The sequence below is a fragment of the Myotis brandtii genome, unplaced genomic scaffold, assembly GCF_000412655.1.
Source record: "Myotis brandtii unplaced genomic scaffold, ASM41265v1 scaffold686, whole genome shotgun sequence".
Classification (NCBI taxonomy): domain Eukaryota; kingdom Metazoa; phylum Chordata; class Mammalia; order Chiroptera; family Vespertilionidae; genus Myotis; species Myotis brandtii.
In genome coordinates, this window is record NW_005370683.1 from 360,502 (window position 1) to 382,073 (window position 21,572).

Below are 21,572 nucleotides of genomic sequence, written 5' to 3' on the forward strand. Positions count from 1 at the left end.
GAACATTTTACTGATTTAATTTCACTTCCTCCATGAGTGAACTTTCTATTCCTCCTTCCAAATTGTCCGTCCCTTCTTTTTTCACACATTACCTGTAAAGCTCATAGTAAAAGGTTATAGGAGAATTGTGAATGGGGTGAAGATAGAAGTGAACGACAGGAAATAAACGTATCCAGTTTTACCTTGACCAAGTGTCTTATTAACACAAAACAAACAAAAATAATTAAGAAATATGTGGTTCTCTTGAAATCTATATAGGTTGAGGGCAATGCTAAAGTGACTATATGAAGCGTATTATTTATAATGTCCTGAAACAACTTGAGTGCATTTTATCTTCATAGAAGTAGATTGGCGCCCCCAAATAATATGGGTTGACAGATAGGCCTTAATTTAATTGAATGTTTAATCTGAAAACTTACATATGGAATTCCAAAGAGATTAAATTCTAGCATTCCAATGATTGACATATGCATATCTCTCCAACGTGAAAAGTTATCGCCCAGCCAATGGCCAGTGTATTTCCCGCTCCCAACAAATGTTGAACGACTCAAAACAAATGCTCGCTTTCCTGTGGCATTCTGAGAAGCACTTTGAGAAAACAAAAGAAAAATTTTCTTCAGTAGCATTCTAAAAGGATACTCCCCCACCCCGCAAAAAAACAAACACAAAAAACCAACACATGATCTTAAAGTGCATGAACAAGTCCCTATTTCATGTAATTTAAATATTTTATCAAATGTATAAATCTGTGTGAACATGAAATGGCAGGAATGAAGAAAACAAAAAGAGAACTTGCCATATGTAAACTATTTTACACATTTCATGAAATAGCTGTTAAAAGCCATTGCTAACCATCCAAACCAAATTTTCTCATTTAATGCAAATTTTCTCACACTAAATGTTTCTTATAAGTTATACTACCAGGCAGGTAGTATATGGTTTCTCAACCATGGCTATATATTAGAAATATCTGAGAACTTTAAAAGAAAAAAAAGGAAGGCATCATCTTTGATCAACTAAATCGGACTATCTGGGAATGAGTCCTAGGCATCAACATTTTTTAAAATTCTGCTTTTTTTTTTTTTTTAATATGTGGCAATGGCTGTTTTTATACTAATGTTGAAAATGCCAGTAAATGTAGTTTGATACTGATTATATTTCCTTAGTGAAACCTTACATGTATATAAAAAATAACATATGTGTAGATATTTAGTATCATTATTATAAGTTTTTGTTTTGGTTGTTTTTGTTTGAATTTAACTTGTATGTTTAACCACTTTGGGGGTTTTTCTTTAACATCAAAATCTGGTCTCCACTCTATTTCAACTTCACTTCTAACCTTGATTGCCATTCATATTCTTTTGGCCTCTTGTATCAAACCATCCTGTAACCTCACTGAAGCTCTGACAGTTGTTTCAATCTATATATGTACAATATACATTATAAAAATTGACTTATTTACAAAAATGATACATCTCTTTTCATAATGGAAAAATTTGCTAAACTCTAGTGAAATATAAAGCTCCTTGAAGGCAAGGACTTATTTCTGGTAATCTTATTGATCTACTAGAGGCCCAGTGTGCAAAATTGCATGAGACCCAGACCCACCGTGCCATGAGACCCATCAATGCACCTCCTGGTGACCAGTCGTTTGGTCGTTATAGCGTTACGGCATTACAGTCACTGGCTTTTTATAATATAGACTAGAGGCCCAGTGCACAAAAATTTGTACACTCGGGGGGGTCCCTCAGCCTGGCCTGTGCCCTCTCGCAGTCTGGGACCCCTCGAGGGATGTCCACCTGCTGGCTTAGGCCCACTTCCCAGGGGATTGGGCCTAAGCTGGCAGTCAGACATCCTTCTGGCAGCCCAGGAGCCCTCGGCAGATGTCCACTTGCCAGCGGGGCACATGCCCTTGACCGGAATCGAACCTGGGACCCTTGAGTTCACAGGCCAACACTCTATCCACTGAGCCAAACCGGTTAGGGCAGGATGGATATTCTTAATTGCATTCTGTAGGAGTTGGAAAGATTCAAATATAAGATGAGTTACTTAGGCAAAGTCACATAGTTATTCCCTGTTTTCACTCACTTCTAGAATAAGGACTGTGCCAGGCTCTCCCAGTATTTCTTTTCCTGCATTGGAGTTAGAGTTAAAATTATAGCCAATGGAGAAGTTAGAATTTATTTGGTGCTATGTTTAAGCACTTTAAAATCTAACCTATAAATAAGAAGTTAACTGAAATAGGTTTTGCAATCAAACAGATGTAGTTTAAACTTCGTCTAGCTTGTCATTATAACATGTAACTTTTGAGCATGTTACTTAACCACTATAAAATGGGGCTAATGATGCTTAACTTCTCAGAGTTGTTATAATGTATAAATGAAAATAAGTTATATATGAAAGCACCTCTCACAACCAGCTAGCCCATAACAAGTGCTTAGTAACAGCTCATTTCCTTCCTGTACTTTCTAAACTTGCCTAGCAGTTACAGTCCCCGATCTGCTTCACCCGGGTTAGACAACTTGAATCCCTATTTTAGGCCATTGTTTATCTACCTGGAAATCCAGGACTAATCATTTTGTTTCTCAAGGGTAAAATAATGAGGGGGATTTAAATTGTTAGATTAAATTGAATGATAGAGGCTGTAGTAATAAATTCAGTAAACACCTTTTATGCCTTCTCTAGATAAAGCTTGCTAATGTTTCCACTTAAAACTATTTTTATGCCTCTGGGAAGTAATTTTCATTGAGTTTCATTAAGTTCATCATTTGGAAGTCACATTCATTTTTTTATCCCTGAGGTATGAAAAGTACTCAGAAATATAATTTTCAACACTGAAGAGGAATACTTGTCTACATTTACTACTCCTTCTTTCTCTCTCCTCCTCCTCCTTCTTCATCTTCTTCTTGCCTAAATTTCTTGATGAGTTAAATACAATTAACTATTTCTTGGGTAACCTACTAATAGTTATGAGTGGTACATTCTAAAATCTAAACAAGTGATTCCTTGCCTTTTCAATAGAAATTTGAAATGGGTTATTAAATTAAGGGTGAAAAGGTTGAAGGGGCCAAGCAAAGAAAAAAAGCACACAATGCATAGCCACAGACAACAGGGTGGATTATCAGAGGGAAAGGGGGGTGGAGGGAGGTAGCAGAAGGGCAAGGGAGGATAAATGGTAATGGAAGGAGACTTGACTTGGGGTGGTAAACACAAAATATAATAAATAGATGATGTATTATAGAATTATACACCTGAAGCCTATATAATTTTATTAACAAACTAGAGGCCCAGTGCACAAATTCATACATGGGTGGGTTCCGGCCACCCACCCCTGATCAGGTGTGGGGGGCGGCGATCAGGGGCAGGGCTGGCAGTGGGGAGTTATTAGTGTCAAAGATCTTTGCAGGGTGCATACATGTTTGCTGTTGGCTTTTGGATGAGTTGAAGCTTCAAAGTGTCAGGAAGCTTTAGTGTCAGGGACACTGACAGCTTTTGTTTCTAAGCCTCTCCCTAGACAGGTAGTGCGGTTTAGTTCCCTGCTGACAAAACCTCTAAAGAGAGGCCATGGTGTGATGTGGCTGCCCTCTTTGGCAGTAAGCAGTGGAGAGAGAACACAGGAAGATGGTGGTTGTGCTGGGCACCTCTCCTGGACACCTGACTGATGGTCCAGACTGTGAGCAGTTTTCCTCCTAGTCACTCATCATTCAGGTTCCTGGTTTATGAAGGCTGGAGAGCATTTCTGGCAGGGGGGAGGGGCCGAGGGCAGTTGGCTGGCTGGCCCCGCCCCTGATTGGGCCGGTTGGCTGCCACAGTGAGCGTTATAGCCATTGGTCGTTCTGGTCATTCTGGTCATTCCACCATTTGGCTGCTTGGCTTTTATATATATAGATGTCACCCCAAATAAGTTCAATACCATTTTTTAAAAATAAGATAAATAAACCTCAAATAGTGGCAAGCCACTTGATTTTGTTTTTTTATAATTAGTCCCATTAAATATATATTCAGAATGTTGTCTATCAAGTTTACTATATGTGTATTAATTTTGTTTTCTGTCAAATTAAGACCTAAATATTTTTCAGAAGTAGGTAAGAGAGACTGTGGTTAAATGACCCTTATGTTCACTTCAGCTCTGTAATTCTCTATTGTGCTTACCAGATAGATTTCATTAAGGTCCCTGAACTCATGGCTCTAGGACAATGGCTAAATTCCAAAGCATAAAAATGAAATATATTTGTATATGGCAAAAATAATCTGTTCTATTTTGATCCTATACTACTCCTGAGAATTCACTTTATAAATCAAACAAGCTGACTATATGAGTCATATATATTTTGCCTATACTTATAACAAACTGTGGAAGTACTCTAATGAACCTCAATTGGAAGGAACACCTGTTTCAGACAGACAAGGATGCAGAGTAAATGGAAACACAGTGTTCTATACTTGAACCCTTGAATATAATTCTACTAATGCAGCCTATGAGAGTCTCCCAGTAGATATACACAGGAAAAGACAGAAACGGTGAACACAGAGGGGCAGCATAAATCCGGTGGCACTGAAAGGATGCTTAAGACCTGAGATTATTAATTCTAGGAGAGAAGAGGATTATCTGCCAAGCTTCCAGTGTATCGCACTTGGTGTCTTAAACTTATGACAGCACAAATCCTGACTTTAATAAGGTCATTCTGCTCTGCTTTTGTGCTACTGCAACAGGTTGCTAATACATATATATATATGAAATCAATGAGAACATTTAATAAAAATAATAAATCAGTAAGATAAAGTCTTCGAAGAGGAAGATAACTTCCTGGTCCTTGGATAAATTAAGAAACGATAACATGTAACACCAGCTTTAAACAAACATTTCCTATTTCTTAAAGGACATTTTAATAATAATGTGCAGATACTAAAAACATTTCAAGGAGGTTTGGTTTACAAACTACTCACTAGAAAGTAGGTATTGCCTGGGACCAGCCAAACAGAGAATGTGTATCATAATGATATCCCAGATAAGTCTTGGAATTGGGACATAATGTTTTCTCCGCCAATAAGCCACCTGTGATATCTAAAAATGAAATAAGAGAAATATACATTCTTAACATAATTGACATATCCTTATTGTATTTTATTTGTTAGTTTACATATTGGTCACCCTCACTAGTGTATGAGTTTCTTGAAGACATTAAGTATCTTTCAAGCAGTGACAACAGCGTTACACTAACATGACAAACATTTTTCACTTGTATCTTGAATTTATGAGCTGTTAGTATCAAGACTAAGATGGATTTCTCTCAGAAATACAAAGTCTAATATTTAAAAATCAACATAATGTATTAACATATTTAAAAGAAGCATTCAATTATCTCCAGATGCTTTTAAGTGTTTGATAAAATTGAACTTTACTCTTGACAAAAACCTCTCAGTAAAATAGTAATCAAATAAACTACCCTAACTTTGTTAAGGTTTTCTACAAAAATACCTATAGCCAAATTCATACATAATTGTGAAATATTTAAAACATGATGTCATTGAGATTGGGAAGAAGAAGGTGCCTACCATAACCAATTCTGTTCAGTCTTGTACTGGAATTCTTATTCAGTGAAATAAGGCAAAGAAAAATAAATCCAAACTAAAAGGAATAGAATGGGAGAGCCAATGCTATGTGTAATTCACATATGATGTGAATGTCTACGGAGAAATAAAATCCTAAAGAATCAACAGGTAAACTATGAGAATTAGTATTATAGTATAGCACATTTTCTAGATTAAAAAATCAATATACAAAACTCAACCAATTACACTTTATAAATCAACAACAAATACAAAGCAGAAGACTAAAACGAGGCATTTAAAATAGTATAAAAAATATAGAGAACCAAGAGAAATAAGATTAACCAAATAAATCTAAACCTTCCTAAAGACATTATAAAATTTTAAGATTGTGCATCAAGCGTATAAAGAATTCTCACACAGCACAGTGTAAAAAGTAATTTTAAAAGACAAATAAAGGGGGAAAGTACCATACTCATTCTATTGGAAATTCTGTATTATAAAAATGTCAGTGCTTTCCAAATTGATTTATGGATTTAATGTCCAACAGCCAAAACATTCTTGAAGAAGACCAAGGTGATAAGTCTATTTCCCACATTACTTCCAGGTTCATTATAAAGCAGTAGAAATTAAGACAGTGTCAAATTGGTAAAGGGAAAGAAAAATCAATGCAACAGAAATAGCAGTCTAAAAGTAACACAAAGTATATATAGATATCTATCATAAAAAAATAAGTAGTGCAGATCAGTGGGAGAAAAAAAATAGCCTTTTAATTGGTTCTGGGACAATTCTGTCTCCACATACCAAAAAAAAAAAAGGCCTTGGCCAGTATTCTCAATGGTTAGAGCATCAGTCCGAGCACAGGAGAATTGCAGGTTTAGTTCCCGGTCAAGGGCACATACCTGAATTACAGGTTCAATCCCAGCCCTGCGTATGGGAGGCAACCAGTCAATGTGTCTCCCTGGAATCAATGTTTCTCTCTCTCTCTCTTTCCCTCTCCTTCTCTCCTCTCCCTTCCACTCTCTCTAGAATTCCATGGAAAAAATATCCTCAGGTTAGGATTAACAAAAGAAAGAAAGTTAGACTTTTCTCATACTGCTCAGAATCAACTTCAAGTAGATTAAAGACCAAAATGTGAAAGGGCAAAACTGTTTAAATATTTTTAAAACTGTATATGTTTATGACCTCAAATTCAAAAGTATTTCTTAACTTGAAAAATTGATAAAGAAATGGACTGATATATCTGACAGTAGTTTAGTTAGGAACTTTTATTCAACAAAAGATCCTAAAAAGAGAGTGAAAAGATAAGCCAAAAATTAGTAGAGATATTTTTAACACATATTTTTCTTTCTTGGAGAAAGCTAATGGCTCACAAGAAAAATAGGGAAAAAAACATTGAACAGGTCAGTAAAACCTGAAAAAACAATGAAGACAAAAAATGCTTAATACTATTTATAATCATTAAATACAAGATGAACTGTCATTTCACACTTACCAGATTAACAAATAATAATAATAATAATAATAATAATAAGGCTGAGCAATGGTTCTATTTTCTTGTGAAGCCCTGGTCAATTCAGTAAAACGCCATCTTGTATTTGCTTTCCTTCCTCCTCTGCTTCACTTCCCTTTTTTTCTTACCCATCCTGCCTGGGGATTGCTTCGCCTCCTACTCTTCCACCCTCCCCCCAAAAAACGAACCCCATCTTTCCCAGATAAGTTTTGCCTCAGGCTCTGTTTTCTAGGGGAAATGGAATGAGACATTCTCTGCCACTTTTGAAGGTAATGGTGTAAGACTAGATGCCCTTTCATTCTTTGATTGCTATGCACAAAATTTTGTGTTTTTTTCTTCAGTTCCCCCCCTCCCCCTTCATTGATATCTGAAATTCTGGGTGTGGCCTCCGTTGCCATCATCACCTAGAAGTCTCTGATGGTATTTCACTTTATGTTTACACGATGGTCACCTTCACTGGACTCTGAGCTCCTTAGAGACAACTATCTGTTTGGTTTGTACGCCCATAACCTTGAACAGATCGAATAGATGGTGGTTATCTAGCATCTTGTACTGTGCATAACAGAGCAAAAGATTGTTCATCAAGAGAATAAAGAATTCTCACACAGCACAACTAGGACATTCTCTCCCATTTCTACAAAAAAATTGAAAAGGAAATCCATTTAAAGAATAGAAAGTTTAGGTTAAATATGAGGAAAATTTGCCAAACCAAATAATGACTTTCTTCCTGAAGATTTTAAAAACAGAAAAGACTACAACTATATAAGAAAATTTGAGCATTGTCAGAGCTAAGTCGGGGAAAGACTAGGTACCACGAACACTCCCACTTGCTGTAGGAGTTTTGGCCTCTGCACATACACACAAGGGAGTAAGTCTCACCCACTGATGGCAGAAACTCGGGCTTTCTAGAAAGGAGATCTCAGGGCAGGAAGGAACTCTTCCCTCCGAGTTAACTCAGAGGGAAAAGAGTAAGATGGAGTCAAAGTTGAGATTTTTATTGAGATTTTTAGCTCTTGTTTCTAAAAGCTATTTGCAGGAAGTATTAGCCTTTCCTCTTCTGTTTTTCCATTTCTTAAAAAAGAAAAACAGCTTTAGCGAGTTATGATTGATATACACAAACCTGCCCATATTTAATGTATACAATTTGATGACTTTGAACTAACTATATCATAATAAAGCCAGCCTGCTTGGCCACAAAGAAAAAAATGCAACAAATGTAGATAATTATCTGCTGGTATGCAGTAGATAATTATATAGTACACATCACCAAGGCTTGACTTAAAACAAGTCTGCTTAGCCCTAGCTGGTTTGGCTCAGTGAATAGAGCATCAGCCTGCAGACTGAAGAGTCCCAGGTTTGATTCCGGTCAAGGGCACATGCCTGGGTTGGAGGCTCCATCCCAGTGTGGGTTATGCAGGAGGCAGCTAATCATTGATTCTCTCTCATCATTGATGTTTCTATCTCTCCTTCTCTTTTCCTCTATGAAATCAATAAAAATATATTTAAAAAAAACACACAAGTCTGCTCAGAGATGGGCCTTTGGACAGTGGCCTTAATGGGGTTTTTTAGTAGGGACCCATTCTGTGAGTTGCGCTAACCTTATTTTTCTTAATTAATACTTTAATTATTATACTATCAATAATAAAAATTACTATGCATATTAATATGCATATTTATAATATGCATATTAATAATAGTACTATTGGTTGTTATTACTTTATATGAAATAAAGGTATTTCCTATTTTACACGTTCTCCTTGTACAATGTAGACCTTTTAAGTCTAGTCTCAACCTTCCTGCTAGGACTCTATGTTTATTTGTTTAGCTTAAAATTATGGAGCCTAATCTCAAGGCATTTATTGCAACTTAGGGTGAAGCTGCTGTACATATCTAGCTAAAGAACAATAAGATCAGCTTTGGAATGACAGGGATCTGTAATAGCAAGTAGAGTAGCTTTTATGACTTTTTATTTTTATTTTATTTTTTTAAATATATTTTATTGATTTTTTACAGAGAGGAAAGGAGAGGGATAGAGAGCTAGAAACATCGATGAGAGAGAAACATCGATCAGCTGCCTCCTGCACACCTCCTACTGGGGATGTGCCCGCAACCAACGTACATGCCCCTGACCGGAATTGAACCTGGGACCCTTCAGTCTACAGACCGACACTCTATCCACTGAGCCAAACTGGCCAGGGCTTATGACTTTTTAAATGCATTTTTTTCAACATAGCAACAAGGATAGAAAGAGTCTAATACACAAGAAAATCTAATTCTAACCCACATTCTGTGGCTTTGAAATGTTTGCCTTTTAGATCTTCAAAATTGAGACTTTAATATCATTTCAAAGCTGTCTTTGTGATATATTGAAGACATGTAAGGTCTTAAATACTGAAAGGATTTGGTCTCCCTGGAAAGGGGGGTAGGTGGGTGAGGCGAGACAATCATGTCCATTTGGAGTATTTTTGTTTCTACTATAAACTTTTCTCCCAACCGGTTATTATTTTGAAAAGAATGTGTTTTTAAAGAGATGTAGAGCCTCTTGACATTTAATTTCTAAATGTATGCATTTGAGAATAAGTCTAATGGAACTTGTAGTGATTTTTCAAAATGTAAAATAAAACTGAGACACTTTTCTTTGGCCATCAGTTATGTCTTAAATTTAACTACATACATAGCTAAGCTCAAGTTAAAGCTACTTGTAGAGCATGTAAAATAGATGCAGGAATCTAGATATTGTGTAATAATTTTCTCACCCCCTGTAAATGAAGGCAGCAGCCTCATCATATTCTTTGACACCTGAGAGAACATTTTAACCACTAACTATATCACAATAAAGCCAGCCTACTTGGCCACAAAGAAAAAAATGCAACAAATGTAGATAATTATCTGCTGGAATGCAGTGGTAATTACGAACTCCTGTACTTTAACTGGAATACAATTATCTCAAAGTCTAACTTTATACAATCAGAAATAGTTACCGATCAAAGAGACTACACAAAGTGGCAAAACCTTAGATCAGTGATTTTTCATCTTTTTCATCTCATGGCACACATAAAACTAATTAATAAAATTCTGCGGCACACCAAAAAAATATATTTTTGCTGATCTGACGATTTTGATTCATTCATATCATTTGGCTATAGTTGTGTTGGCTGTTGTCATTTTTTTTTATTTAACAATCTATTTAGTGGCCCTCACTAAATAGTCAGGAATTGCATGTTTTACAAATTCTTGGAGCACCCTGGTTGCAAGTCACTGCCTTAGATTGTTGAATTGTAAAAGAGAGGGGGAAAAAGAAATTTAATACTGGTTAAAAATAGCACAGGAGATAAGAATACTCATCAGATGCCACATCAAACTTTAGTCTTTAGCTCAGTATCTTGGTAACACTCGTCCTGACTACAAGCAGATTCCTTCAACGATTTTTACAATGATCTATTTTAGAAAGAATGCATCTGAGAGCTTAACTGGCCTTGTTTCTATTTTTCATGTTCCAAGTTGGTATTAATAGTCATTTTTTTCTCTGATCAATACTCCTTCCTTTTTTAATGTTCCAAATAGTGATAGATTTGTTCTTTAAAAGAATATAAGACAGGAGTAAGGTAGGTAAGCATTAGGCCATCATATGTGAAAGAATGACCCCAGTCAGGGTGAAAATGAGTACTGTCTTAGCTACTTCTGGCTTCACATCCTGAAGCAATAATGATGGAAAATTATTATAACAATAGCCCTTTTATTAATTGCTTATTTTTAGTATTTGGCAAAGTACTCAGAATTCAATTTAAATACTCCCAAATTGTTTGTAATCGATACGATAGTGGCTATTTTTTTGTACACCTGTTGTATACCACTCACCTGCTTTATATAGAATGTTTTAAATTCTTAACTTGTAAATTTTGAATTCATATCCCCATTTTATAGCCAAAAGAAAGGGAATGGACTAGGTTTGGGGGCCATTGTGACATCTGCTTTGTTGCCAGTCCTCCAGCGGGCTGCCTTCAGTGTGTGTGGGGGGAGGGGGAGGGAAGAGGGCTTCCATACCACTAAGCAGCGTGGGGCACAGGTGTCTTGTTGCTGGAATTATTGTGCGTGATTCCATTCACTACCTGACCCTTTCATTCTCTCTCTATTCCTCATCCTTTGCTTCAAGAATTCAAATGAGTCTTCAATGCTGCCTGGGAATCCCACCACGCTTCAGCCATGAATTTGTTTGGCCACCGTCAGATCTGACTGGGACAGACCTTCTATCTCTTAAAAGTCCCTACTCCCCAAATTCCCTCCTTTTCCCTATCTCTTGCACTGATGAACACATCTTTAAAATAGAAGCTTCTCTAGTGGGAAGATCTTAAGCCTCCCATCAGCTAGCCCACACATCCATGTGCATCTGTATGCTGGCTCTTCTTCCAGCAACAGTGAAGTGCGCCTGCTCTTTTATCGCTCCGCCCCTTCACAATGAATGCTAGCCTAGGCTCTCTTCTCAGCGACTTCAGTCCTTGAATTATCTCTTCCTTCTTTCGCATTATCCACTTTGTCCAGTATACTGGCTCATTCCTGACAGCATACAAACACACTCTAGTATCTCTCATTTGTTAAAAAACGAAAATAATTAAACAACATCCCCTTCTACACACATTCTTCTCAGTTACAGCACCATTTGTCTGCTCCTTTCAGAGCCAATCCTGCCAAACGTTTGTTTACACCTCTGCCTCTATTTCCTCATCTCCCTTTCACTCAGAATTTAGTTTGGTATCTATTCCCACTACTCCACTGAAACTAATATTGTCAGTATTGCCACACTCCGCATTGCTGAGCTCTGGACATGTTCTGAACTCATTTTGTATAACTTTTTGACACCATCTGACGGAATTGACCATGTCATCTGTTTTGAGTGTTTCTTAATCTCCTCATTTGGGACACAAGGAGGGATTCTTTCCTGCCTTTCTTCATCCCTATTCAATTGCTTCCATTTGGTTTTCTCAGCGGCATTTCTATTTCCATCCAAAGCCTAAATGTTGCGGTATGGGGTCTACTCGAGGCTCAGGGCTGGAGGGCCCATTTGTCAAGTTCACATTTTACATTCTGACATTCTCAATACATTGACTCATCAATCCCTGTAAGTTTAAACACCATTTTTATGCATATAATTCCCAGTGTTTTATCTCAAGCCCAGATTGCCTCTCTCCAGATTTATACATCTTGCTGCCTACTTGATATTTTCATTTAGCTATTTCACTGAAAAATGGGAGAAGGGACCAACTTATGGTCACCATTTCTTCAGCCTCACAAGTAACATGTGGAGGGAGGCCAGCATCTGGTGGATTCAAAGGATGTGAGTGGGATTTAGGGTTTACCAGCTCCGAGAAGTGGATTTTATGTCAGTTTTTGCTTTTCCCTTTTGTTCCGGTTTCACTGGGAACTGAGTCACTGTACTTGCGCATGGCTGTAATTTTAAAGGAACTCTAAACAAAGTGCTATAATCCCTCAAACTAGAAGTCTGCAGTCAAAGATAAGCCTCTCATTCTGAGTGCAAAACTCTACTCCTCAAATCTTCACAGCGTTCCTATGGCATTCTATTTTCGGTTGTAGGCAATTAATTATAGAAATAGCAAAAACTATGGAAATTATAAATTGCAAACATTTTGCAGCCGAAGGGAAGAACTCACTCATCAAAGAATCAGCTGTGACACATCAATAAATCTAGCTCCCTGCCTCTTATAAGGATAGCCAAGGAAAGAAGCCTTTGGATCCTTCTTAGACAAGTGAGGACACAACTCACAAACATTTCAAGGCCTTACCACTGAAGGAATACAGAATGTACACATCCATGTTCTAAATTTCCTGGATTATTCCTAGATTGGTGAGCTATAAAAGGAAATGTACTTTCCTAAGACAAACTGGTGGCATTAAAGAGATTTTTTCCCCGATGGAATATAAAAATGTTTCAAACTCATCTGACACTTTCAGTGTACTTACCAGGCACATATGGTGGGTAGTTTAGATGATTCTCTTCACATCCTGGCTGTTGGCCATTTTGAAAATTGGATGGTTCATTCATATCCTCACATAAAAATAGAAACTCAATGAGTAATAATGGGCATAGTTTTCTTACTTTCCATTAGGGAAGCAGAGCACATAAAAATCATTCTTTCATTCAACAGACACATTTTGAGTATCTAAATGTGTGAGATGGTAAGCTAAGAGCTCTAGGAGGCATAGCAATAAACAAGGTAGTGTCCTTGGTCTCAAAGAGTATGCACTGGATATTAGCAAGTTTCACAAATATATAAATGTCACAGAACAGAAATAGGTACAACCATTTCTGTTCTGTGAAAGGTAATTCCAATCTTCCAATGGTTGTAGACACAAATTGTGCTTAGTCTTTCTTCTTGTAGCTCATATCTAATCTGTCAATCAATCCTGTCAACTCTATCTTCAAAATGTATACATAATCTGATGTCTTATTCACTGCATTGCCAGGCTACACTACCATTGTCTCTTGCCTGGATTGTCACAATAGCTTCTTAACTGGTCTCTCTCTTCCACATGGGCCCAGAGGTAGATTTATTCAGAAGCTAAGAAAGTTAAGTTTCATAGTCCCTTAAGTTTCATGACCCCTTCATAATTTTATACCTACAATTTTACTTGTAACTTTTAATAATTTTTCTTAAAAAGAGCTGCCAAAATTTCATAAAGCTCCATAAAATCTGGATTCATCTCTGTTTTCACGCTGCTTTCTGCCTTCCTATAGTCTATTCTCAGTGCAGCACTAGAATGATCCTTTGAAAATCTGTGCTCAGAATCCTCCAGCATTTTTCCATCTCACTCAGAGTAAAACCTGAAGATCTTACAGTTGGTCCATGATGCAGTTTGTGATACTGCCTCAACATCCCTCTGACCTTGTGTTCTCTGACTGTCCCCCTGATTCATAAGCATTATGAATGAATAAAGAGTAAGATGAAGCATGGATCAAGATAGCAAACAAGATGCTGCCACTATTATAGGCAGCGGCTCTCCCCTCCAGTGGTGCATTAGAACAGTTAAGACAGAGGTTATCAAGAAAGAGGAGAGGGGAAATTTTCACTTCAACTTATTATAAAGTGAAAAAAAGAGAAGTAGGTGAACATTTTACTTTTCTACCAGGGGAAAAAAATTAAGTAATAAATTTGGACTTACAATCCAGATCCCATCATAATCAAGAATGTTTTTAAATTCCATGCACATCTGTATCCACCATTCTGCTGTTTTGGGGTTGGTGTAGTCTGGATACACTGAATCTCCTGGAGGCCAGGCCTACAGCGGACAAGTAAGTCAAAGTAAATAATGATAACTCACCTAATATGGTGTAGAAATAGCTATAGTGGGGCATTGTGAGTCATACAAATAAAATTTGAGAATCAGTGAAATTATATAACTTAACCAAGTACATAGTAAAAGTACATAGCAAATTTGTAGTAGACTGGGAATAGAAACCCATATCCCTGTCCAGTGTTCTTCAGCCATGAAATTGTACATGAAATCATATTTTTATTGTTCTTTTATATTTTAGCCATTTATCTCCACACATAAATCTATGTGAATACAAATATAGGGATTAAAAATGTAAAAATTACATTTATAATAACAATAAAAACTTATGTCTATGGTGTCAACAAAAGCCATAATAATAATTTAATGAAAACTACAGAATGTCCATGAAGTATTCAAAATTAGACATATCAATGAGAGATATAGAATGTTTATGGATGGGAAGATTCCATGCTGCACAGACGTCAAGTCACTTCAAGTTCTAATGTAAATTTTGGGGTGAAATAATTAAATTTAAGAACGCATATGACCCTGTCCGGGTAGCTCAGCATCATCCCAACACGTCAAGATTGCAGGTTTGATTCTTGTTCAGGGCACATACAAGAATCAACCAATGAATACATAAATAGCAACAAATCATTAATGTTTCTCTCTGTCTTTCTCTCTCTCTCCCTCTCAAATCCAGAAATAAAAGTTTTTTAAAAGCATATATGGATACGAGATAAGAATATGAAACATATATTAATATGTTTACTGCAGCATTGCTTGTAATATTAAGATATGAGAAACAAGAAAATTTTCATCATTCAGAATCAGTTAAACTAATTTCCTCACATGAGAACAGTGGAATTTCATATTATTTCAAAAGAAAAGGTAATTTCATATGTATTAACATGGAAATATATATACAATATTGTTATAGTTTTTAAAAAGTTTTAAATGTTATATACTGTTATTTCCCATGTAAAACTATGGCTACATGTATTTAAAATCTAGAGGAATACACACTGAAATGATAAAATGTATATTTTGGGGGGAAAAATAACTGTCACTTTATACTTTTTATAAGTCAGTATTACATTTTTTTATAATATTGTACTGCTTTGATCCTTAGAAAAGCATTGAAGTATTTCTATTGTGTAAAAGAAAACAATGAGAAATGTTCTTACATTTAAGAAATATCTTATATGTGTCATTCCTCAATTTACATAAACTTAATTTTCCTCTGTAATCTCAATCAATATAATTTTGTCATGCTTATTAAACTGGGCTTTTTCAGAATGTTACAGTGTATATAAATGGATCCTTTTGATTTCTCACCAATTCTATGGGACTTAAGGAATTTCTTAAAAATCCACAGTATCCAGGCCAATGCTCCAAATACTCAGCTTGAGAAGCTGTACATAATTTTTTGAACTAAACTCAAGTGATATCAATTCACTGATGCCTTATGAATTGTGATTTTTGAAATAAAAACTCAGTATAGAAGGCGGTATTCATCTATTCTTCAAGGTTCTTACCTTGCCAACCGCTGGTGTGATCCCATCAGAGTTATTGACCCAAATTCCCAATTCCTGTCCAAGTTCATAGGGCCTATAAGTACCTTGTGGTTCATCTTTTGTCAAAAAGGGATCCTGCAAATTCCCAAGAACATTGTAATTGGTAATAGTCTGATCATTGATATTTAAGTATAAACTTTCCAAAAGTTCTTAAAATACGAGTATCTATTATTCACATGCACAATATATTTTAAACTGCATACATTAATATGTTCCCAGCTATTAAGTATGGTTACAAATATAAGAACTCTCTATTTTCATTCATTTTTAATGCTGCAAAATGTGGAGCCAAGTAATGTTAAGTTAATAATATAATCAGTTGCTTCTAACAAAAATCTCTAGTTTTCTTTACTGAAAAAGTTATATAAGTAGATAAATACAACTCATGCTACTTTTTTGTTTTGTCGCTTTTTATATGAGATAAGGCTATGAAATTGTAAAACAAACAAAAAAGCCTAGATGGAGAAATCAAGAAATTGGGATTCTACAAAAAGCCTGGTTAAGCCACTTAATTTTAAGGGGGCACAAGTTTCTCTTTCTTCTACAAAATGAAGCAGTGTAGTTGGCAAATTCTTAAAGTCACTGTCCCTCTTAAAAAGTCAAGTTTTACAATGACTCAAGAAGAAAAATATATATGATTCTATATTCATTTTTCCCCAAAAATATTTATGTACAAAAGACCCTACTCCAAGTCTATTTCCCTTGCTAAACATTTTACTATCATAATATATTTACATTTAAATATTTTTTCATACACTCCTGCTAAATAATGTCATTTGGATAATAAATACATGTACTTTTATTTATAATAAGCCATCTTAAAAAAACACACACAAAAAAACCCTCTGTCCATAAAACTCTAACACCATTAAGTCATCTAGGGATTATAAGACATAGTGACATTTTTATCATTACATTAAGATAACAGATAGAACAATTATTTTATAAGAAGTGTTAATGAGACAAGCACTTCATTATGAACCAACTTTTAGTAGCAGTCATGCTCCTTGAAGTAGTTATGATGACTTTTGTTTTTATATTCTAAATGTATTAAGTAAAATATAATGTTGTACCCAACATGAAGAAAATATTCCTGCAACCTAAGTTCAATGCATTTATTCAATAACTATATAATCATTTGTTTAGAATTTTTATGACCAAGTCTTCAAATCTTGACAAATTATGTGACCTGTGAAAAGCCTTATTGTTCCTTCTATGTATAAGTCGATTTTTTTGAAGAAAGAACACTGTAGTTTTGAAAGTTGTGACTAAATTCCTTCATGACTTGTGGATGACATTTTTGTATCACTGAATAATAGAAAACTTGCTTGTAATTTATTATCCTTTAATAAAATATAATGTTTATCATTCTATATTCAATAAAATTTTGTTCCTCAAAAATACTTTAGTGCTAGACATTCTTTTTGCTAAATTAATTGTAGTATATGCTTTTAGAAATTTAGGAAATATGAATTTAAATAGTGTATGTTTGATCTTCAAAAAATATTTACCAAAATAATGACATAATGCATTCCATCATTTTTCAGTTTCTTAATGTACTCGGGCAGACCAGCAAAGTTAGCCTTATCGTAGGTGAAGTCCAACTGCCTCTCCATGTAGTCAATATCCCCATACTGAACATCCTGTACAAAAGAGCAGTATAGACACAGCCTTCGAACATTAGAAAAACAAGCATTGTCATAGACTCATAAGTAGCTATTGAGTGACTGTATATAACTGGAAATTTAAATATTGATGTGAGTTTCAGATCATCCTGTAAGAAAAGAGGATGAAAATGAATATTTTATAGGAAACTGAGAAAATGCAGTAATCCCTACCCCCCACTTAAAACCCCTCTGTGTTTTAGTTACCCGCAATAACAACTATGGTCTGAAAACATTAAATGGAAAACTCCAGAAATAAACAATTCATAAGTTTTAAACTCGTGCCTTTCTGAGTAGCATAATGAAATCTCTCACTATCATGCTGTTTCCCGCCTGGCATGTGAATCATCTCTGTCTAGCATACCCATGCTGTATACATCCCTACCTGTTAGTCACTTAGTAGCCAGGTAAGTTATCATATTTACTGTCTTAGTTTCATAATGCTTGTGTTGCAATAACCCTTATTTTACTTAATAATGGCCCCAAAAGAGTAGTGATGCTGCGAACTTGGTTATGCCAAAGAGAAGCCATATAGTGCTTCCTTTGCATGAAAAGGTATGTATGCATAGAAAAAAAAAAAACCCACACAAAATATACATAGAGTTTGGTACTATCTGCAGCTTCAGGCATCCACTGGGGATCTTGGAATATGTCCCCTGTGAATAAGGACAGACTACTGTAACACACAAATATATATTTTTATATAGATTACAGGTTAATCACTACACCTTATTTCTTTGTTACAATCAATTCCCCCATAGTGTTTGGGGTACACTTACATGAGGAATATCATACTGTCTTAAACGTTCAACCGTTTTTTCCAGCACATCTATGCTATTATAGCCCCATCGACTTAGCTGAAATCCCAGAGACCAGTATGGGGGCATAAAGGGACGTCCAATAGCCTGTAAAAAGAAAAGTATTAAATCCAAATAAGTGAGTTAAATGTTCACAAGCATGGGTCTTCAGGACTTGATGACAAGTTTAGTTTAAATTTCTCACATTGTGATGAGCATCTAACATTGTAAGTTGTCCCTGGTCACAACCAAAGAAATAATGATGAAAACTTGGAGTTTCAAGAACTCTTTTGAGAATTTAATTAAAGGCATGGAATTCCCTCCCAAAGCATATACTATAAAAGCATTTATTTAAATTTTGTGAGTGGGGGAGTATGCTCCCCAGACTCCTCTCTCAGACCCCACTTAGTCCATTCCACCAGGAAGTAATGTAATAGAACTTTAAAGGCTCCCAATAAAAATAAATTTGAGTTCACCTCTCAGTCCTGCCTTTAAGATCTGTTGACATTAGTAAAATTACATATTTAAAATGGTTTAAAGAGTAGTACCCACTTCATGTATTTACTAAGTATTCACCATGCACTATTTTAAACCCAAGATCCCTCCCTCTTGGAGCCTGAATTCTAGTAGAAGAAAACCAACAATAAACATGTAAACGAAGTAGCATAATTATTAGAAATAGGTATGTGGGGCTGGGGTGGAGGAATGTCAGGGAAATCTCTGGCAGTAAGACTTGAGTAAGTCAGCCATGCAGAATGCACCAGGGAGTCGGACCAGCGGGTGCACAGGCTTGGAGTGTACAGGACGAGAATGATGGCCAGTGTGGATGAACTACAGCGAACAAAAGGGAAAGTGAAATACAAGAGAAATAGGCAGATATTCAATCATAAAGGCCCCCCATGACAAATAGCTGGAAACTTTTTAGTTGTCTTTTCCCCCAAACTTTATATTATGAAAATTATCAAGCATATGTAAGAGAAAATAGTATACTAAACCTCCACTTAACTAGAACTAACAGTTAACATTTTGCCACACATTTTTATATCTCTACCTTGGGGGGTGGGGGAGATGAGGCATTTCAGCATTTTTTTAAAAATATCCCGAAATCATGTCATTTCATCCTTAAATATATCACTAAAAATAATCTCTTACATAACCAAAATATTACCATACCTAACAAAATTGACCACAATCCCTTAATATCATCAAATGCTCATCTAAATTTCTCTCATTTTTCTCAAAAAATGTCTTATTTACAGTTGATTTTTTTGAAAGTTGAGAGTTATATTCTAATTTCAATGGAAGCCATTAAAGTGAATAATATACTCTATTAATTTTTTTAAAAAAATCACTGTGACAACTCAGTTAAATAAATTACAGGGGAGCAATGGTGGTCACCATGAAACTAGGTAGGAGGCTGGTACATGGTCCAGGCAGAGATGAGAGACAAACAAAGGAGGTCACATGTGATAATGAAAGAGTCAGACTGGAATACATTTTGGAGACATTGCTAACAGAACTTTCTAATGGATGTAATGTGGTAGAATGAAGAAAAGAAAGGAATAGAGGGTGGCATTTAATTTGAGGGTTGAAGGACAGGGACAATCGATTCCATTCATTGAGATGGAAAAGACTGAAGAAGGAGCATGAGCAGCTGTGTTGGGGGAGAGCACCACGCATGAGAAATATGGATGTATGCATTGGGTTAGCCAGTAACAAATGTATTTAGAGTCATGAAACCAGGAGATATGACAAGAGAGAGTTCAGAGATCAAAGGAGAGCCTCCAACTAACCTCTGGGAGACTCAACATTTAAAGACATCAGCAAGGGAGACTGAAAATGAGTCATTAGAGATAGAGCAGAACAGCCAAAACAATGTGGTGTCAGAGAAGAGGATGTTTCTAGAAGTTTCTAGAAGATACCATGAGGCGTAGATGAGAACAGAGACTTGGTGACTTATCTTGATGTTGATAACACCTTTATAGAGAGTGGTGGGGATTATAGCCCAATTGGAGTGTGATGGGAAATTGGGAGGTGAGGAAGTAAAGACAACCCGCACAGACACTTTCAAAAAGTTGTACATGGGTAGAGGAACGAAGAGATGGAGGACAGTGTGGGTCCTTAATAGGAGATTCTTTAGTTTTGTTCAGATAGATGCTATTAATGCAGGTTTGTTGATGGGAAGGACCTGGCAGAGAGAGGTAAATTGGCGATGCAGTTGAGCGTGGAGAGGAGCTTCTGTAACTGACAGTGCAGGTGGATTTTGAGCACAGGAATTGTTACGCCTAGAAATGAGCAGGAACCACCTTCACAAGAAGAAGGGCAAAATTATATGGGCCTATTTGCAGGGAAATTGATTGATTCTGTACTTGAGAAACAATGTATTTCTTTTTTAATTGCTTCTATTTTTCTCTGTAAAATAATAAGACACACCGACAGCTGAAAGTTGGGTGAGGTGGTGTTGGGGTTTTAGAAGAGAAAGTGTGAAATAACTGTCTCTGTGAGTGGGATTGCAAATAGACTAGTCGAGGACATTTAATGGGATTGCTAGACAGAGAAATGCACTGGGAGATTAAACTAAAGGGGTTCTTGTCGGCACAAACATGTGATTGTTAGCCAGAAGCTTGCAGTTTATCAGGGTCAGGTCCTGGTTTCATTAATAAATTAGCACACAAAGTTCCTATCCTCTGTGTACAGCAAGTTGGTGTCAAAAGTGGTTCTGGTCTGCAGTTTCAGAGTTTTCTTCCTGTAAAAACCTTTCTGTGGATACTGTGACTCATCTCTCCCTCTGACCCTATTATAATGTCAAACACAGAATATGAAGTTTATAATAGTTTATTTATGATAGGAATGAATGAAGAGTTGATGATATCATCCATGTTTACAGAGGGGCACACTGAGTCAAAAAGGAGATTCTGTGATGTTTATGATTTGACACCACACAAAAGACTAAAACCAGAACTGATTAGACCCGTGATTCTCAGATCTGGCTGACCATTCAAATCATGTGGGGAGCTTTTAAAGGTAGGTGCTCTATCCATTGACTAATTTGATCAGAATAATTCAATCAGAATTTCCAAAGGTGGACTCCAGACATCTGTATTTTATTTTATTTTTTTAAAATATATTTTATTGGTTTTTTACAGAGAGGAAGGGAGAGGGATAGAGAGTTAGAAACATC

The 21,572-nt window shown here is 36.0% G+C and overlaps 1 protein-coding gene across 1 annotated transcript in view; it reads right to left on the reverse strand.

Moving 5' to 3' along the window:
* LOC102254846 (sucrase-isomaltase, intestinal) overlaps positions 1-21,572 on the reverse strand; it is an 81,777-nt gene that overhangs the window by 12,380 nt on the left and 47,825 nt on the right. The window contains exons 8-14 of the mRNA XM_005881677.2: positions 18,374-18,499; positions 17,442-17,573; positions 15,892-16,005; positions 14,240-14,356; positions 13,040-13,124; positions 4,948-5,065; positions 420-588 (exon numbers count right to left, since the gene is read on the reverse strand). Coding sequence (XP_005881739.2) covers positions 420-588; positions 4,948-5,065; positions 13,040-13,124; positions 14,240-14,356; positions 15,892-16,005; positions 17,442-17,573; positions 18,374-18,499 — 861 coding nt within the window. The remainder of the gene's footprint in view (positions 1-419; positions 589-4,947; positions 5,066-13,039; positions 13,125-14,239; positions 14,357-15,891; positions 16,006-17,441; positions 17,574-18,373; positions 18,500-21,572) is intronic.